Source organism: Chionomys nivalis, chromosome 19, assembly GCF_950005125.1.
Source record: "Chionomys nivalis chromosome 19, mChiNiv1.1, whole genome shotgun sequence".
Classification (NCBI taxonomy): Eukaryota; Metazoa; Chordata; class Mammalia; order Rodentia; family Cricetidae; genus Chionomys; species Chionomys nivalis.
This window is the reverse complement of record NC_080104.1, coordinates 43172532-43191564: the sequence shown is the minus strand read 5'-3', so window position 1 is coordinate 43191564 and position 19033 is coordinate 43172532. Positions and strand designations below refer to the sequence as shown.

Sequence of the window (19033 nt, the reverse complement as noted above, 5' to 3'; positions counted from 1 at the left end):
AAATTACCAGTGTGCTATCATACCATGCCTAACTCCCCTCCCTACCTTGTACTTTTTTTTTGAAAATAAAACAAAAATTTCCTGATTTATCTTAGTCTTCATTTTACTGCCATGTACCCCTGTTACTTCACATGTTGGTTAAATTGTGAGTTTGATCTGATTCAGGTTTTCTTTTCTTTTTGTCTTTTTTGAGATAGATGAAGATTTTGTTATAGGTGGTATAATTTTTAGTTTTCTTTGTCCTTTTTGATTTTCTTTGCATGTACTCTATAATTGTCATATTACATTTATTTTTTTAAGACTAATTTAAGCCAGGTTTGGTGTTGCTTGCCTTTAATTCCATTGTTGGTGTGTGTATTGTGGGCATAGGCAGGCAGATCTCTGAATGGCTCATTCCAGGCCAGCCGGGGCTAGTTAGTGAGACCTGTGGAAAGCAAAGAAAGGGGGTGGGACTGGAGAGATGACTCAGAGTTCTTGGGTGGTCCATGCACATGGTACACAGACATACAAGCAAAGCATCCACATATATAACATAAAAATAGATAAGTTGTAAAAATAAATAAAATTATATCCAGATAATAGGGCCAGTGAGCTGATCTAATGGGTAAAGGTGCTTGCAGCCAACCTGGGACTTACATTGTAGAAAGAGAAGACTGACTCCCACAGGTTGTCTTTTTAGTTTTATACATATACACCATAGAATGTGTTCATGTGCAAACATGCTTATACTAAAAAAAAAAAGATAAACTGAATAACAACAAAAAAAAGATTTAAAATGTAGTATAACCTTTTCCAAACATTTTAATGTGTGAAATTTGTAAACATTTAGATAGTTCAGAAGATTTTCTAGTGGATACATTTAGGTATATAGATTCCCAGCATCTAGATCCTATTACTAATGTTTTATTTTCATTTTTATATTTTAGTTTTGATTTTTGGAGAGACTTGGAACTTGCTATGTAGCTAAGGATTGGTTGAACTCCTGATCTTTCTGCTTCCCACTCAAATTGCACCCTCCTCTTTATCTGCCTTTGAGGTTGGGTCTGGCTATGTAATACCCTGGTGTGAACTCGGCAATCTCGGTCTCTTAAGTGCTGAGACAGCAGACAGGGAGACTGCACCACACCTGGTGTAATGCCTTATTTTCTTTATTACATATCTGTGCATTCCTATATCCATCTGGCTTTTATTTTATTCATTGTTTATGGTGCTGGAGATTTAATTCAGGGCCCTGTCTCATATCTAATTCAGTATCACCTAGTATTATATTCCAGACACATAATCACACTTCTATTTTCATCACCCCAAAATTCAGCTTTGAAACTTTATGAATTATTCCCCATTTTGTCCTTCCCTAGTAGACCGTGGCAATAGCTAATCTTCTTTCTCTGTGAATATACCTATTATGGATATTTCATATGAAAGTAATTATACAATATGATAAATTTTTGTATCTGATCTAAAGCCAAATAATACTTATTTTCATCATCTCCCTTCCACCAGTAGGGATTGGCCCCAGAGCTTGTGTATGTTAGTGAAATGTTCTACCATTCAGTTATATCCCTAGCCCTCCTGTTTGGGTTTCACTCTTAGACTAGGCTAGCCCTGAGGTTACTGACCAAGTATGTGTTACCATTCCTGGTTAATACAGTGCTGGGGATCTAATTCAGGACTTCATTTATGCTAGGCAAACACGCTGCCAGCTGAGCTTATGTCCTCAGTACCCTTTAAAAAATAATTTTTGAGGGCTGGAGAGATGGCTCAGCATTAAGAGCATTGCCTGCTCTTCCAAAGGTCCTGAGTTCAATTCCCAGCAACCGCATGGTGGCTCAGAACCATCTGTAATGAGGTCTGGTGTCCTCTTATGGCCTGCAGGCATATACACAGACAGAATATTGTATACATAATAAATAAATATTTTTTAAAAATAATAATTTTTGATGAAACATATTTTGCCTTTTTTTTTTCTTGAAGCATTTGGCTATCCAGTGTCATTGGTCTCAGAGACCAGCAGTTATTGGAGATGTCCTTCAGGTCTACAGTGGATCTGAAGGGAGGGCTATTATCTTCTGTGAGACCAAGAAGAATGTAACTGAAATGGCCATGAATCCACACATAAAGCAGGTAAGCTTCTTTACACTCTTTCTAGATAATGGATATGTATCAGTATGCAAAAAGAATGCACCCTTTGTGGACTAAATTTGATTATTCAAAACAGAGTAATTTGGGAAGATGACATAGTAAACTTTGTTACCTATTAAATCATAATAGGTTTGGTTGTTACCAAGCCAGGGCCTTATGCATGGTAGGCAAATAGTATACTACTAAGCCAGCCTCATGAAAGTTAAAAGTTATAGTATGGGGCTAGAAGATGCCACCATGGTTAAAAATACATAATGATCTTTCAGAGGACCCAAGTCCAACTCTTAGCACCCAACCAGGCAGCTCACAATCACCTGTAATTCCAGCTCCAAGGGATCCCTCTTTGAGCACCTCTACTCACTTGCACATGCCTAAACACAGACACACCACACACATAAATGAAAGAAAAAAAAAATCTTAAAACCATAATGTGTTTTTGAGGTTTGTATGATGTTAGGAGGGAATTCTGTCAGTTTTCATTAGATTTTTTTTTTCTTAAATTTTTTATATTTTTGGTTTTGTTTTTTTTTTTGGTTTTTCGAGACAAGGTTTCTCTGTGGTTTTGGAGCCTGTCCTGGAACTAGCTCTTGTAGACCAGGCTGGTCTCGAACTCACAGAGATCCTCCTGCCTCTGCCTCCCGAGTGCTGGGATTAAAGGTGTGCGCCACCACCGCCCGGCTATTTTTGGTTTTTTGAGACAGGCTTTCCCTGTATGTCTTTGACTGCCCTGGAACTAGCTCTTGAAGACCAGGCTGGCCTTGAACTCACAGTGATCCACCTGTCTCTGCCTCCTGAGTGCTGGGATTAAAGGCGTGCGCCACCACTGCCCAGCATCATTAGAAAAATTTTAAGATGTTTTGTATGTGTGTGTGTATGCATACATGTATGCACAGAGAGGCCAGAGAAGGACACCAAGTATCCTGCTCTATCATGTTCTGCCTTAGTCACTTGAGACAGGGTCTCTCACTAAACCTATTGCTAGGCCAGCTGCTAGCATTTCTCCAATGTTCCTCCTGTCACCTGTCTTTACTGTACGCCCCAGAACACTGCTGTTACAGGTATGAACACAGTCATACCTAGTTTTTCCACATTGGCTCTGGGGATTTGAACTCCGGCTTATGTAGTGAGCCATCTCTCCATTCCTTTTTCAAGACACTTAAAATATGGTCTAGAAAATATGAAAGTTGATAGAATCAATTTTAGTTGGTAGGAATTTTGATACTTTAAATTATGTTATAAGAAAGAATTATAGCCGGGCGATGGTGGCGCACGCCTTTAATCCCAGCACTTGGGAGGCAGAGGCAGGCGGATCTCTGTGAGTTCGAGACCAGCCTGGTCTACAGAGCTAGTTCCAGGACAGGCTCCAAAGCCACAGAGAAACCCTGTCTCGAAAAACCAAAAAAAAAAAAAAAAAAAAAAAAAAGAAAGAATTATAAGCTTGGTTTGGTGAACATGCCAGGTCTCTGAATTCAAGTCCAATCTTGTATTCTGAGCTCCACATGGATGCCATGGCATGTGCATTCTCTTCTACACAGAATAGATGAGTAACTGTTAAAAAATGATTTAAGAAACAGAAAAGCAAGCAAACAATCAACAGAAATGTTATGTATATACACACAAATTAAACCCCTAAATAGTCATTCTGCATACCAACTAATAGTAACTTCTGACTAAGTAATGACTGGAAAATTTCCCCAACATTTAGTAACACTTTCCATTTAGAGGAGATGTACATGCTATCAAATACTCCTTTCTAATAAACAACTATAGGAAATGGCTGCTTGTTTCAAATAACTAGTAACTAGTGCTGTTGATGGAACAACAACAAAAAAGTGAAAAATCCCAACTTGCCCATGCATAACCAACTTTTCATTGGAATATTGCTTTTTCTATAATAGTATTTTTCTGCTCTTCATCTCCTAGACAAGAATGCAAAGTTAGTCTAAGTAAAAAGCAATTACAATTTGAGGACATGTCACACTTGCCTCTTTGGCCAGGACCATGCTTCTCGTCTGATTCTTTCCTGTTCATAAGGAACATCCATCTTCACTTTCTAGGATTCAGACCTGCAAAGTTGCTTGGTTGTCAGCATCATCTCTTTTCAGTCTGCTGCCATCACAGTCACTGTTAAAGATTTTGTTTTTGGGGACTGGAGAGAGATGGTTCAGGTGGCTTAGTGGTTACTGTCACTTCCTGCTTTTGAAGAATACATAACTTTTGTTTCCAGCACTCCTGGCAGCTTACAACTGTCTATAACTCCCAATTTCAGGTGACCATCTGACCACCTGGCTTCCAAAGGCACCAGGCATATATGTATGTGGTGTACACACATCCATGTAGGCATTTAGACATACACATAAAATACTTTTTTTTTTTTTTTGAGACAGGGTTTTTCTTTACAGCCTTGACTATCTTCAGACTCTTTCTGTTGAGCAGACTTCCCTTGAATTTACAGAGATCTGCCTGCCTCTGCCCCTGACTGCTGAGATTAAAGGTGTGCACCACCACTGCCCAGCAAAATATAATTTTTACAAAGGTGTATGAATGCTTAAGCCAGGCATGGTGGTACACTTGGGAGACAGAGGCAGGCAGATCTCTGAGTTTGAGGCCAGCCAGGGCCGCAAAGAGAAACCATATTGAAAAAAAAAACAAAATAAGTAGATTGAACAAAGAAATAAGGAAGAGGGAGGGAGCGAATGTGTGTGTGTTTGGGGGGGGGGGGTTCCAGATTATTTCCTCCTTCCAAATGTAACTATGTTCATGATAGTGTTCGCCTTATTCCCACTTGTTTCAGGAAAACGTTCATGTGTTCTTTCCAGTCCCAACTCTCATCTTTTCTCTCTGTTTTAGCAGTAGTTTTGTTCAAATACTTGTAGTTTGTTTCCCAAGTAATATTTCTCACCCAGATTCCTTAGCCCTAATGTTTCTTTTTATATCAGTTTGATTTCTTTTTCAAACATTCTCTTTTTAAAGATTTATTCATTTATTATATATACAGTGTTCTGCCTGCACGTATGCCTGCATGCCAGAAGTGGGCACCAGATCTCATTATAAATATACATGAGCCACCATGTGGTTGCTGGGAATTGAACCCTGGTCTTCCGGAAGAGCAGCCAGTGTTCTAACCTCTGAGCCATCTCTCCAACCTATCAGTTGATTTCTTAATATTGTCCAGATCTCAACTTCAGTGACGCTTTCCCCTCAATGTTATAGTCTTCTCTTTGTTACTCTTACGTGTAACGGGATGTTTCTTGTCCCGACCGTCCAATCCCAAATACCTTACTCAGAGGCTGAATATAAATTATCAATGCTCAGCCAATAGCTTTGGCTTGTTACTAGCTAACTCTTTAAATTAGCCCATATTTCTATTTATGGTTTGCCATGTGACTCATGGCTTGTTACCTCATTTTCTACACATCCTGCTTGCCTGGCAGCTGGCTGGTATCTCCTGACTGTATCCTTCTCCTTCCTATCATTCTTAGTTTGGTCACCCCACCTGTACTTTCTGCCTGGCTACTGGCCAGTCAGCATTTTAATAAAACAATTTGAGTTACAAATCTTTACATTGTACAAGGGAATTATCCCACAGCACTTATGTCACCTTGTACCTAGCACTTGGTATAGTACTATGTTGAAAATGCCTATCAGAGTCCTAGAACCTTCCTGATTTCCTTCCCTCCTTCTTTCTCTTTTTCTTTTTCTTATCTTCATGTGTTTGTTTGTTTGGTTGGTTGGTTGGTTGGTTGGTTGGTTGGTTGGTTGAAGACAGGGTTTCTCTGTTTAACAGTCCTGGCTGTCCTGGAACTAACTTCATAGACCAGACTAGCCTCGAACACACAGAGATCCACCTGTCTCTGCCTCCTGAGTGCTAGGATTAAAGGCATGTACCACCACTGCCTCACTGCCTGGCTCATGTATTTATTTTAAAAGAACAAAAAATGTCCCAGCCAGTTATGGCAGCAAACCTATAGTTCCAGTGTTCAGAAGGTAGAAGTAGGAGTATGGCAAATTCAAGACCAACCTGGCTTATAAGTGCCTTAAAAAAAACTGCCAGGACTGAGAGATGGCTTAGCAATGAAGAACATTGCCTGCTCTTCCAGAAACCTTGAATTTGAATCTCAGCTCCCACATGGTGGCTGACAACTATCTCTAACTCCAGTCTGATACTTTCTTTTGATTTTTGAGGATGCAAAATGTCTTGCACAGGCATAAATTGCAGGTAAAATAGCTATAAGTCTTTAAAAAGACTAAAACTTTTTGTTATTTTGAGACAGGGTTTCTTTGTTTAGTGCTGGCTGTTGGAACTTACTTTGCAGACTGAACTGGCCTTGAACTCAGAAAGATTCACCTGCCTCTACCTCCTGAGTGCTGGAATTAAAGTCTTGTGCCACTACCGCCCAGCCAAAACTTACTTTCGTCTCCCCCCCTTCCCCCCAGACAGAGTTTCTCAGTAGCTTTGGAGCCTGTCCTGGTACTAGCTCTGTAGACCAGGCTGGCCTCAAACTCACAGAGATCTGCCTGCCTCTGCCTCCTGAGTGCTGGGATTAAAGGCGTGCGCCACCACCGCCCTGCCAAAACTTACTTTTAATCAACCCAAACAAACAGAAAAGCTGAGCATGATATTTATAATCTCCGCATTCAAGAAGCTAAAGCAACAGGGTATTGAATTTGAGCCTAACTTGGGCTATATTTCAAGATTGTCTATAAAACAAAAGGAATTAGAGAAACGTGTTCAGTCCAACATGTAGCTCAGTGATTGAAATGTTTGTTCCTCCTAGGAAATACTTGACCCAGGATGAACAAAGGATTCAATCCTTGACACTGTGGAAATAGAATTTGTATAAACTATCTTTCAAACTATTAGCAATTAATTATTTCTTTGAGGCTGATATTAAATAAGATTTATATTTTATGTAATATAATTTCTGCAATGTTGTGGGTTTAAATTTTTTACATTTATTTATGTATATAGTGTTTGAACACATGTACTCATGCCAATGTAAATGTGGAGGTCAGAGGACAGCTTGTAAGATTCTATTCTTTCCTTCTGTTTAAGAATCATAAACTGAAAAAAAAAAAAAGAATCATAAATTGGGGGCCTGGAAAGATGGCTCAGTGGTTAAGATCACTGACTGTTCCTCCAGAGGTCCTGAGTTCAATTCCCAGCAACCACATGGTGGCTCACAACCATCCGCAATGAGATCTGGTGCCCTCTTCTGGCCTGTAGGCATACATGCAGACAGAACACTGTATACATAATAAATAAATAAATAAATAAATCATTTTTTTTTTAAATCACGCATTGTTCTTAAAGATAAAATTGAAAAGTAAAACAAGAAAAGGGCACAGACTGAGTGATGTTGGGATACCAAGTTATAGATATGAGTATACACTTATTTTTTTGCTTTTTTTCTAATAGAATGCTCAGTGTTTACATGGGGACATTGCACAGTCACAGAGAGAAATTACCTTGAAAGGCTTCAGAGAAGGTAGCTTTAAAGTTCTGGTGGCAACCAATGTGGCTGCCCGCGGCTTGGACATTCCTGAGGTTGACTTGGTGATTCAGAGTTCTCCTCCACAGGTAGGAAATGGGGTTTAATTTGAACTATCAGAATATTTTGTAAATGTTACTTTATTTATGAAGTACTGCTTTTGATATGAAAAACATGTCTTTCATTTGTTGTTGATCTTAACCTCTGTTAGGATGGTATTACTTTGATACCACCCTTATAAATAAGTGATTTTATTGTTTGCATCTGAAGATTAATCAACACAATCATACAAGGAGCCAGAAATGATGGCACATACTTACAGTCCAGCACTTGGGAGGCAGAGGCTGAAGGGTTACTGCATGTTCCAGGCCAGCCATTGGTACATACCCAGTTCCTTCACAGAACCAAAGAATGATGGCAATAACATCTCATTGAGGAATTTAAAAAAGTTTCATATACAGAACTCTAGTGTATGTGGGTAAATAGCTACTTTTTAAATAGCTGCTTTCTAAAATTTAATCTTTTAAAATTAAAATATAATCACATCATTTCTACCTTCCCTCCTCTTCCCCCAATCCCTCCAAGATACTCCCATTGTGTTCTCAAATTCATAGCCTCTTTTTGTGCACACACACATACACTCATATTCCTAAATACATAAATAGAATCTTCTCAGTCCTTATGTTACTCTTATGTCTATGATTTCAGGACTGACCTCTCAGTATCAGATAACCAACTAGAGGGTTCTTCCCTGAGGAAGACTATTTTTCTTTGTGTTCCTTAGGTGCCTATAGTTTCTTGTATAGGATGGGAGCCCTGTGAGATTTCCTCTCTTTTTGTCATGTCTGTTGAGGTTGTCCTTGTTCAGGTTTGGATTAATAGCTTTTAAATTGTCTTTTTATTCCAGAATTCTAGGATATAAATTACTCTGTACTTGTAAAGTACAGAAGAATTGAATGTATTTTTGCATTTTTTGAGAAATGGTCTCAGACCAGGCAGAACTGGAGCTCTTTTTAATACAAGGCTGGCCTTGAACTTGATGCTCAGCAGCCTCCTAAGTACTGGGATTATAGGCTTGGACTACCATGCCTAATCTCTTTGGTGTTTCCTAGACTTGGGTCAGCCTTCTGAGTACTGATTACAGATGTGCATCATGGCTGGCTCACTTGTCAAGTTTATAAAATGAATTTTCTTTTTTCTTCTAAGGATGTTGAATCCTATATCCATCGCTCTGGACGCACAGGTAGAGCTGGCCGGACGGGAATTTGTGTATGTTTTTATCAGCCAAGAGAAAGAGGACAGCTGAGATATGTGGAACAGAAAGCAGTGAGTAAAGTGAAATTGTCTCAGTTGTCTTACCTAATGGTGCCAGAGAAGAGAGTTTTTATGCTTGTTCTCATAAACACACCTACCCAGTATTCCTCACCTTAAGCTACATTTGGATGTCAAGCGTGTGGAGAGCTAAATTTGTATTAGTTGTAAGACTTTGTTTTATACAGCTTTTATTGTGAAGCCAGAAGACCTGACATGCTCCTTTTTTCTTGGAATTTCTCCCTTGATACTAAAGTTGAAAATGTGTTAATGGTTCCAGTATCATCTAAGCATTGTGAATGGGTAACTGACTCTCACTTGGCATTGCTATTTTAGTTAGGTTCATAATACAATAACCAGTTTCATTAAAAATGCTTTTTTTTTTTTGTTGTTTTTGTTTTTGTTTTTCGAGACAGGGTTTCTCTGTAGCTTTGGAGCCTGACCTGGAACTAGCTCTTGTAGACCAGGCTGGCCTCGAACTCACAGAGATCCGCCTGCCTCTGCCTCCCCGAGTGCTGGGATTAAAGGCGTGCGCCACCACCGCCCGGCTTAAAAATGCATTTTTTATGGCCTGTATTTTCTTGTAGATTTTCACATTTTACCTTTATGCTTATTTCCATATACTAATATATTTTATAAAATTAAAGTGATAAGAAAAATGTTGCTAGGTTAAAATGACATCTTTTTCTCTTTTTGAATCGGCTTTATTTTCCAAGTGAAATTCCATGATTTAATTAAGGGACAATTTTTTAACTTTTTTTTTTTCGTTGTTGTTTTCTTTTTGGAATTGATTATAGATGATTTGTTAGAAAAAGCAATTTTTTTTTCATCTGCTAGGGCTTGGAAATCTTTAAGTCCAAGAAATGGAAATTCAACAAACTATATTAATTTAGAAATTAACTATGACGACTTCCTTTTTCTTTAATGTAATTCTTTCATTTCCAGGGAATTACTTTTAAACGTGTAGGTGTTCCTTCTACAATGGATTTAGTTAAATCTAAAAGCATGGATGCCATCAGGTATGCTTTCTGACCTTGCTGAGTAATTTCTCTTCTGTATTAGGCTGTTCATCTCTAAGCTCTCCTAGTTCAATATGAGAAAATTTTAGTCAAGGGTTTTGCCAGAAGACATTTAGTTACATTATTGTATGAAAATATTACTCTTTCTTTTCCAATGATGATCTTGCCTTTACTTTTTGCCCTGTATCTTGATCAAGAACATTTACTATTTTTAAACCATAGGTCTCTGGCCTCTGTTTCTTATGCTGCTGTTGATTTTTTCCGACCATCAGCTCAAAGACTGATAGAAGAGAAAGGGGCAGTGGATGCATTGGCTGCAGCATTAGCTCACATTTCTGGTGCATCAAGTTTTGAACCACGATCTTTGATCACCTCTGACAAGGTAGAAAAGTGTGTGGAAGTGTATATTTGGCTAGAGAAGGTTAAGATACTGTTGAGATACTGCATTTGATTCCTTCAATAGATTAAGGTTTCGTTGCTGTTTTTGTTGTTGTTGTTGTTCCTTTTTTCTCTCTAGAAAAATCTTTCTCTTCTCATTTTGTATATACGCTTGCAATCCCAGCACTCAGGAGGAAAGACTAGTACAATAAACAGCATTTACCATCCATCTTAATTCAACAACTGTTAATACTGTGTAACATATGCTTTATATTCATATGGACTTTTTTCCTTTTGTAAACTGAAAGTTGAAACATGAAGACATCATTCCTAAATGTTTCAACTTGTATCTTCTAAAAATAATGATATTCTACTTAATGACAATATCACAGTCGAATCTGCTTACAAAGATGGTTCTGTATCAATCTTCTGATATCTGTATTTAGATTTGCTTCTGCCCATACAAAACATAGCTCTCACTCCAAAAGGAGTATGAGATAGTTTTATTTTCAGCTATATGTGAGTTACCATAAATTTGGGTTTAGGTGACTGTGGAGGATGTGTGCCACCGTGGAAGTGGTTATGTGTGCTTTCATAGTCGCAGAACTAAAAGTCATTAATTGGATAATTTGCTACATACACTGATGTGCACATCAGGTAGGCAGGTTATAGCCAGGTGGGAAAAATCTCTTAGATGTTAAATGTTACTTGATAGCATTCCTAGCTTTTGGTAGAAGCTATTGGTCTGCTAAGATTGTAAAGTTCTTTTGTTTTGTTTTACCTGACAGTACCTAGAGGATCCCTAAAAACTCAATAGATACTTTATAAAATAATATTTAGCCAGGAATAATGGCATGACTGTAATTTCAGTATCTGGGGGGCTGCTAGCTTGGGCTACATACACAGCTAAACTTGTCTCAAAACCAAACAAGCCAGAAAGTGGTAGCTCATGTTTCTTTTTTTTTTTTTTAATATTTATTTATTTATTATGCATACAATATTCTGTCTGTGAGTATGTCTGCAGGCCAGAAGAGGGCACCGGACCTCATTATAGAATGGTTGTAAGCCACCATGTGGTTGCCGGGAATTGAACTCAGGACCTTTGGAAGAGCAGGCAATGCTCTTAACCACTGAGCCATCTCTCCAGCCCCGGTAGCTCATGTTTCTAATCCCAGCACTCAGGAAGCAGACAGTAGACTGAATTTTGAGACTACCCTGGTGGATATAAAGGTTTTAGACCAACCAGGGCTACATACTGAAAATCTGTCTAAAAAATAACCCCATGGATATTTGTGTGCCACTGGCTGGCCTAAAACTCACAGAGATTTCCTGTTTAGGCATGCACCAACACACACCAACCTGGGTATTTTATTTTGGAAGACAAGGTCTTGCTATTTATCCCAGGTTTGCCTTGAAGTCTCAACAATTCTCCTGCTTCAGTCTCTCAAATAAAAAAAAAAATTTTTTTTTTTCAAATAAAAAATTTTTAAAACTTACTTTTAAAAGAAAATGTTAAGGTACTTTATAACATCACTTACCGCTAATTCTTGTTCCATAAAAGAACAAGAACACTGCAATCACATTTGGGAAGCAGAGGCAGGAGAATGTTGCAAATCTGAGGCCAACCTAACCAAGAATCTTTTAGTAGATAGATAATCTAGCTTTTAATTAAATATCTTGGCAACAATGTACAAATGGCTTGAAATTCCTCTTATGAATAGACCATATTTGATGTCCTATTTTTTTTTTTTTTTTTTTTTTCGTTTTTCGAGACAGGGTTGTTTCTCTGTAGCTTTGGAGCCTGGCCTGGAACTAGCTCTTGTAGACCAGGCTGGCCTCGAACTCCCAGAGATCCGCCTGCCTCTGCCTCCCAAGTGCTGGGATTAAAGGCGTGTGCCACCATCGCCCAGCCTAATTTTTTTTTTTTTTTTTATTTTATGTCTAAGAGTCTTTACCAGAATGTTTGTATATGCACTGTGTGCATGCAGTGCCTTCAAAGCCAGAAGAGGGCAGCACATTTGGGACTGTAGTTACCACTGGCTGGTTGTTAGCCACCTTCTGGGTACTAGGATTTGAACAGGGTCCTCTGGAAGAGCAGCTCTTAACTGCTGAGCTCTTAACCTCTGAGCCATCTCTCCAGCCCGCAGCCTGGTGTCTCTAGCTCTGAAGTCTTTTCGTGAATGTCCCATCATGTGTGTCCTACAGAGTATTCTGCTTGCTGCCTGTGTGACTTCATTTTTTATCACTCTCTGGATTTCTCTGGCTGTCTGAATCTGTTTGACTTTACTTCTACATTAACTCACTTCTGCAAAGACCTTTAGGCTTACTCATCTTCTCAGCCCCTTCCCCTTAGGCTGTGTGGCTTCCTCCTTTATTTTGACCTCTGCTTAAATACCATCATACTGGAGAAATCATTGATCACTCTGGTCCTCTCTTCACTTTTTTACATTCTTTATGATATGTATCACTGGTATTTTATATCCTTTGTTACTGTTTCCACTCCACCCCCACCACAAGAAAGCTAAGTCCGTGAGAGAAAACGTTTGTTTGTTATTAAATCTCTAGCCCTTGGCAAGGTCTAGGGAACAGAATAGGAGGTAGTCATTAAGTATGTGCTAAGTAAAACATTGTGTTTCATGATGGTTCTTTTGCTGTCCAATGCCGCTTCATGGACACTTATTTATTTATTTGTGGTTGTCCTCCAGAAATTTGGAGATTTTGATGTCTGTTTTTGTTTTTCACTGTTAAGTAACTGAATTTTAATGTTTCATTATTCCTCACTACTTTTTCCCAACTCTTCCTGTGATGCTGTGGCCTAATTGTGTCTCATAACACATAGAGCAAGCATAGCCTCTGTGTGGTCTGTAAGAGTAGTGCACAGCACACGGTGCTTTCAGTGATGTGTGCACAGCCTTCTAGTACTGTTTGAGAGAAGTGAGTTTTCAATAGCCATGTTACATGTAAGCACACTGCATGGGATCTGCATAGTTAAATCAGGAAGGATCATAGAGTTTAAACTTCATTGTCCTGCTGCTGAATTTTTCCCAAGCCTAATAGGACTTTTATTTCTAAAGGGGTTTGTGACCATGACTCTGGAAAGCCCAGAAGAAATACAGGATGTCAGCTGTGCTTGGAAAGAGCTTAACAGAAAGCTGAGTAGTACTGCTGTGTCTCAAGTCACCAGAATGTGCCTCCTAAAAGGAAATATGGTAGGTTTCTCTAGATTCAATTCTAGAAGCATTCTAGCCAGTTACTGATAATATTCACAAAGACTTCAAAGATTTGGGATTATATAATGGTATCTTCCTTCAGAGTTGTAAGTCATTCTGTCTTATTTGACTAATACCTCACTTTTTGTTGTTGTTATTATTTGAGACAGGATATTCCTATGTAGCCCAGGCTAGCGTTGGACTCAGGGTTCTCCCCTGTGTTGGGATTGTAAGCAGATGACAGCACACCTGCCTAAGATTTAAATGATCTAAGTGTCTGCAGTGGTTTACTTAATATGTGTAGTTGCATGTGTTTATTTTTGGAGTACTTTCTGTGTAACAGTTGAACAGCTCTTAAAATTCAGAGGACGTGGACTATTTTTGTTGTTGTCTGCTATTGGCTGCTAGTGTGAGGGTCTTTTCTTTGGAGACGGTATTTTATGCTAGCCCAGGATAGCCTTGAACTCTTGCTCCTCTTCATTCTACTTTCCAAGGACTGAGGTTACAGGCCTGTGCCTGAGTAAATTACTGTGAAGCTTTTTGTTTGTTATTGTTTTTTGATACAGGGTCTCTTTGATACAGTCCTGGAACTGACTATGTAGACCAGGCTGCCTCTCAGACATCTATCTGCCTCTGCCTCCATTGTACACCATATTACACCACCACATTCAGTTTAAAGCTTAATCTTAGGAATTGACTTCTTTTAGTGTTTGAGATAAAATAACTCAGATTGTTTATTTTACATTACTAATAGATTAAGTTGACGAATCTCAGTGAGTTCTAGGTCAGCCAGGTCTTCAGAGTTAGTTCTAGGACAGCCAAGACTACACAAAGACCTTGTCTCAGCCATATAGTGGTGGACGCCTTAAATCCCAGCACTCAGAAAGCAGAGGCAGGCGGATCTCTGAGTTGGACACCAGCTTGGTTTACAGAGCTAGTTCAAGGACAGACTTCAAAGCTACAGAGAAACCCTGTCTCAAAACAAACAAACAAACACAAAAAAAATCTTAAGTCTTTTGCAGTGCTAGGGTTTGACCCACTTACTTGCATGTGATAAGCAAGTACTATACCTCAGACCTGTGTTTCCAGCTTCTCACTAAAAGTTTTAAAGTTTTAAAGAACTTTATTAAAAGAACCATTTTCTTTCTCTCTTTTTTCTTCAAGGCAGGGTGTCTCTGTGTAGTTCTGACTGTCCTGGAACTAGCAATCCACCACCAGCCTCTGTCTCTTAAGTACTGGGATTAAAGGCTTGTGCCACCACTGCCCAGCTAAAAGGACCATTTTCTAAGGGACACGGGACATTTATAGTTATCTACAAAAAATATTCTAGGTACTTCAGAGTCTTATTAGTTATACTTGGTTCTATCTGAGATCAGAAACTATAGTAAGTACTACAGACATCTTTGCTTATGTGTCACCTGCTTTGATCTTGTAAACAGTCATGGAAAACATACGTTTTAAAAGCAAAATGCAACAGATATTAATTAGTAACAATTAACTCATCTATCTAAATAAAAATCTTTTTATTTTTCTTTTAGGGTGTTTGCTTTGATGTTCCTACAAATGAGTCAGAAAGATTACAGGTATTCAAAAACTTATCTTTTAAATAACTGAGTATGTTTCTTTAAAAGATTGTTTTGAAAAGCCAAAAAAAAAAGTCGTTTGAGTCATTTATCATGCCTAAATCAATTAAGAAAGTCCTTAAGCCAGGTGGTGATGGCACATGCTTTTAATCCAAGCACTTGGGAGGCAAAGACAGGCAAATATGAATTTGGCGCCAGCCTGGTCTATAGAGCAAGTTTCAGGACAGGCTCCAGAGCTACAGAGAAACCCTGTCTTGGGAAAAAAGAAAAGAAATATTGCCTGTCCCATAATTATTTTTTTTTAATTTATTTATGACATATACAACATTCTGCCTCCATGTATCCCTGTAGGTCAGAAGAGGGCACCAGATCTCATTATAGATGGCTATGAGACACCATGTGGTTGCGTGCTGGGATTAAAGATGTGCACTACAACTGCCTGGCTTTGTTTATGGGTTTTAGTTTGCGTTTCTGTTAATCCTGTACATTCCTTTAACAGGCAGAATGGCATGACTCAGACTGGATACTCTCAGTGCCAGCCAAATTACCTGAAATTGAAGAATATTATGATGGAAACACATCTTCCAATCCCAGACAGAGGGGTGGCTGGTCAGGCGGCAGGTCAGGCCGTTCAGGCCGATCTGGTGGTCGATCTGGTGGCCGATCAGGTAGACAGAGTCGACAGGGGAGTCGGTCAGGAAGTCGGCAAGATGGTAGAAGACGAAATGGGAACAGAAATCGCTCAAGAAGTGGGGGCCATAAACGGAGTTTTGACTAAGTATTTGATAGTTAATCTTCCAGTGTGAGCTTGCCTATTTCTGTCTAATCATGTATATTATTCACCAAAAATTAGGTCATCATAGTTGAGGTATTTGTCTGTAATTTGCAAAGAAGTTGGTCGTATTTTTTTAAAAAGTATTTCACAAGAATGGTTGTAAACAAATCTACTTATCCAGCTATACCTTTGAATTAAAAAAAAACCCTTTTATTGGTCTGTTTTCATTCTGTGTTCAGAATTTTCTCAGTGTAATTATTTTAAAATATCTTCTACGATGTGGTAATCTTTTGTTTTCAGACATGATTTCTCTGTGTAACCCTGGCTATCCTGGAACTCACTCTATAGACCAGGCTGGCCTAGAACTCAGATCTGCCTGCCTCTGCCTCCCGAGTGCTATGATTAATGTTAGGTCATACATCCATGGGTCATGTGATAAGACAAAGCCTTTTCTACATTAAGGGTTGTTAACTGTTGACATGTCTATGAAATGTACCGGCTTAACTTAATACACAGATTTAGGTAGATAGGTATGAAAGCAATATACACTCCCTAATTTATCAATCATTTATTGAATATCTGTATTATCTACTCTGGCAATCACTAGGGCACACATTTATAAATAGGGATAGTCGTTAGTTTTATAAAACTCACTGTCTAGCCATCAGCCAGTTATAGACATGAATGAGTAAAGACTAAAACTAAACCAGGTGTGGAATGCATAAGACTGTGGTGTACCTATGCAATTTGAAGATTCAGGAAGTTTTTTTAGAAGAAAATCTGACCCATCACCTGTATGTGTGTATATATAAACACATGTATAAAGAGAGAAAGTAGTTTTGTGGGTTTTTTTTTTTTAAGTTATTTTTGTTTTTGAAGTTTTTTTGTAGCCTAGACTGGCCTCTACCACTGGCCAGATGACTTTAGAAAGGTGAGGGCCTATAGGCAGAGAGGACAACATATACAGGAATCCAAAGAATAAGTCTGAAGACACACAATTTAGAATGGTTTTCATAGGGGAGGAGGAAGAGAGAAGATTGAGTAGTTAAGAGTATCCAGTGTTGAAAGCCTTATCTTTGTTGTTAGGGCGTTCCATTTTGACTGAGTACAATAGAAAGAACGTTACAAAGGTTTTAAGGTCAGAAATGGTTGGTTTTTTTAATTATTAATATTAGGGTTTTTATTAGTATTTTGTGTATTCTGCTTGCATGTATATCTGTGTACTATGGTTATGCTTGGTACTATCGGAGGTCAGAAGGTGGTATTGGATCTGATGTTTGTGAACTACCATATAGGAGCTGGGAATTGAACCCAGGTCCTCTTGAAAAAAACAAAGAAAGAAACAGAGTACTCTTAATTGCTGAGCCATTTCAGGCCTGAGGAATAACGTCATTAGGTTTGTATTTTAGAAAGATTACTGGCTTCATGGAGATGTATACATTGGAGGACAGCTAGACTGTAGGCCAGGAGACCTCTGAAGAGGCCATAGGAGGACTGGGGATGTAGCTGAGTAGTGGAGTACTTGGCTAGCTGGTAGGGAAAGGACTTAGTTCTTTTTTTTTTTTTTTTTTTTTTTTGGTTTTTCGAGACAGGGTTTCTCTGTGGTTTTGGAGCCTGTCCTGGAACTAGCTCTTGTAGACCAGGCTGGTCTCGAACTCACAGAGATCCGCCTGCCTCTGCCTCCCAAGTGCTAGGATTAAAGGCGTGCGCCACCACCGCCCGGCAGGACTTAGTTCTTAACACTTAAAGAAAAAAAAAAGTTGTAGGAGTAATTCAATATAGAGAGATGCTGGTGAGCCAAACTGATTAGTAATGTTTATGTGATGAGAATCAATGCACTTGAGTTACTCGTCCAAAATCATAGCTAGATAATACAGTGAAGGTTTTTTTTTTTTTTTTTTTTGGTGTGTGGGTGTGTATGTGTGGTTTTCTATTTTTGTTTGTTTGTTTTCAAGACAAGGTTTCTCTGTAGCCTTGGTGCCTGTCCTGGAACTAGCTCTTGTAGACCAGGTTGACCTCCAACTGTCTCTGCCTGCCTCTGCCTCCTGAGTGCTGGGATTAAAGGTATGCACCACCACCACCCAGTTTAGTGAAGGTTTAAGTTCCCACAGAAGCCCAGTTTCTTAACCATTATCCAAAATTAGTGGTAGTGGATATTAAGAAACACAGGTAAGCTGGGTGTGGTGGTACATGCTTTTAATCCTGGTACTCAAGAAGCAGAGGTAAGTGGATTTCTGAGTTTGAGGCCAGCATAACTAGAGCTACATGGTGAGACCTTGTCTCAAGAAACAAGTAGCATAGGTAAATTGCGGAGTATTTTAGGAGATAGAATTGTTGGGACAAATGTTAGTTGAACTACAAGATGAGAGGTACAAGGGAAGGATTTGTTATCAGGATACTGAGAAGTAAAGTGACATGGGAAAAAGTAGGAATATAATTCAGATTGCATACATGTGTATGTGATATACATATATTTTTATTATTTATTTTGAAGACTGGGTCTCTACATATCCCTGGCTGCCCTAGAACTCACTATGCAGACCAGGCTGGCCTCAAACTCAGAAATCTGCCTGTCTCTGCCTTCCAGTGCTGCGATAAAGGTGACCATCACATCTGGCTATTAGGTATATTTTAACTTCAGTAGACACCATGAGAGTCTTAAGAAGAGATAAACAGTGGGCAGTTGGGTTTATAGGTCTGAAGCATAAGTTTTCTTACAGAGATAGAGATTTGGGAATAATAAAGTTGTATTCCATATAAATGCAGTTATCCAAGGAAAGCATTGTAAAATTTGAGACTGAGGAAAGAACCAAGAGATACTTCATGCATGAGGGGAAGGAGATCTCATTGACAACACTGAGGGCAGAAAGCTCACGAATAGCAGGCTTTCATATGAAATCAGGAAGCAAGTCTGAGCTAGTCACTAGATTTGACAGAAAGAACCAACATCACTGGAGTAGTGAGTAGAAGTGTAGACAGTGGGCATGGTGGCACATGCTTGTAACTCCAGTATATGTAGTCCTAGAGTTTAAGAGGCCGGATGGTTTGAGGTGGACCTGGGATACACTTTAAGACTCAAATCATTCTGGGTGTTGGTGGTTATCACCTTTAATTCCAGCACTTG

At 38.9% G+C, this 19033-nt stretch overlaps 1 protein-coding gene across 2 annotated transcripts in view; it reads left to right on the top strand.

Annotated features, from left to right (window-relative positions):
- Ddx50 (DExD-box helicase 50) overlaps positions 1-16130 on the top strand; it is a 28787-nt gene extending 12657 nt beyond the window's left edge. The window contains exons 8-15 of one of the 2 annotated variants that reach the window (XM_057751617.1): positions 1975-2124; positions 7562-7723; positions 8841-8960; positions 9891-9964; positions 10187-10346; positions 13417-13551; positions 15090-15134; positions 15634-16130. In XM_057751617.1, coding sequence (XP_057607600.1) covers positions 1975-2124; positions 7562-7723; positions 8841-8960; positions 9891-9964; positions 10187-10346; positions 13417-13551; positions 15090-15134; positions 15634-15912 — 1125 coding nt within the window. In that variant the 3' untranslated portion in view covers positions 15913-16130. The remainder of the gene's footprint in view (positions 1-1974; positions 2125-7561; positions 7724-8840; positions 8961-9890; positions 9965-10186; positions 10347-13416; positions 13552-15089; positions 15135-15633) is intronic. The other variant, XM_057751618.1, reaches the window with a different exon arrangement.
- Positions 16131-19033: the final 2903 nt, after the last annotated feature.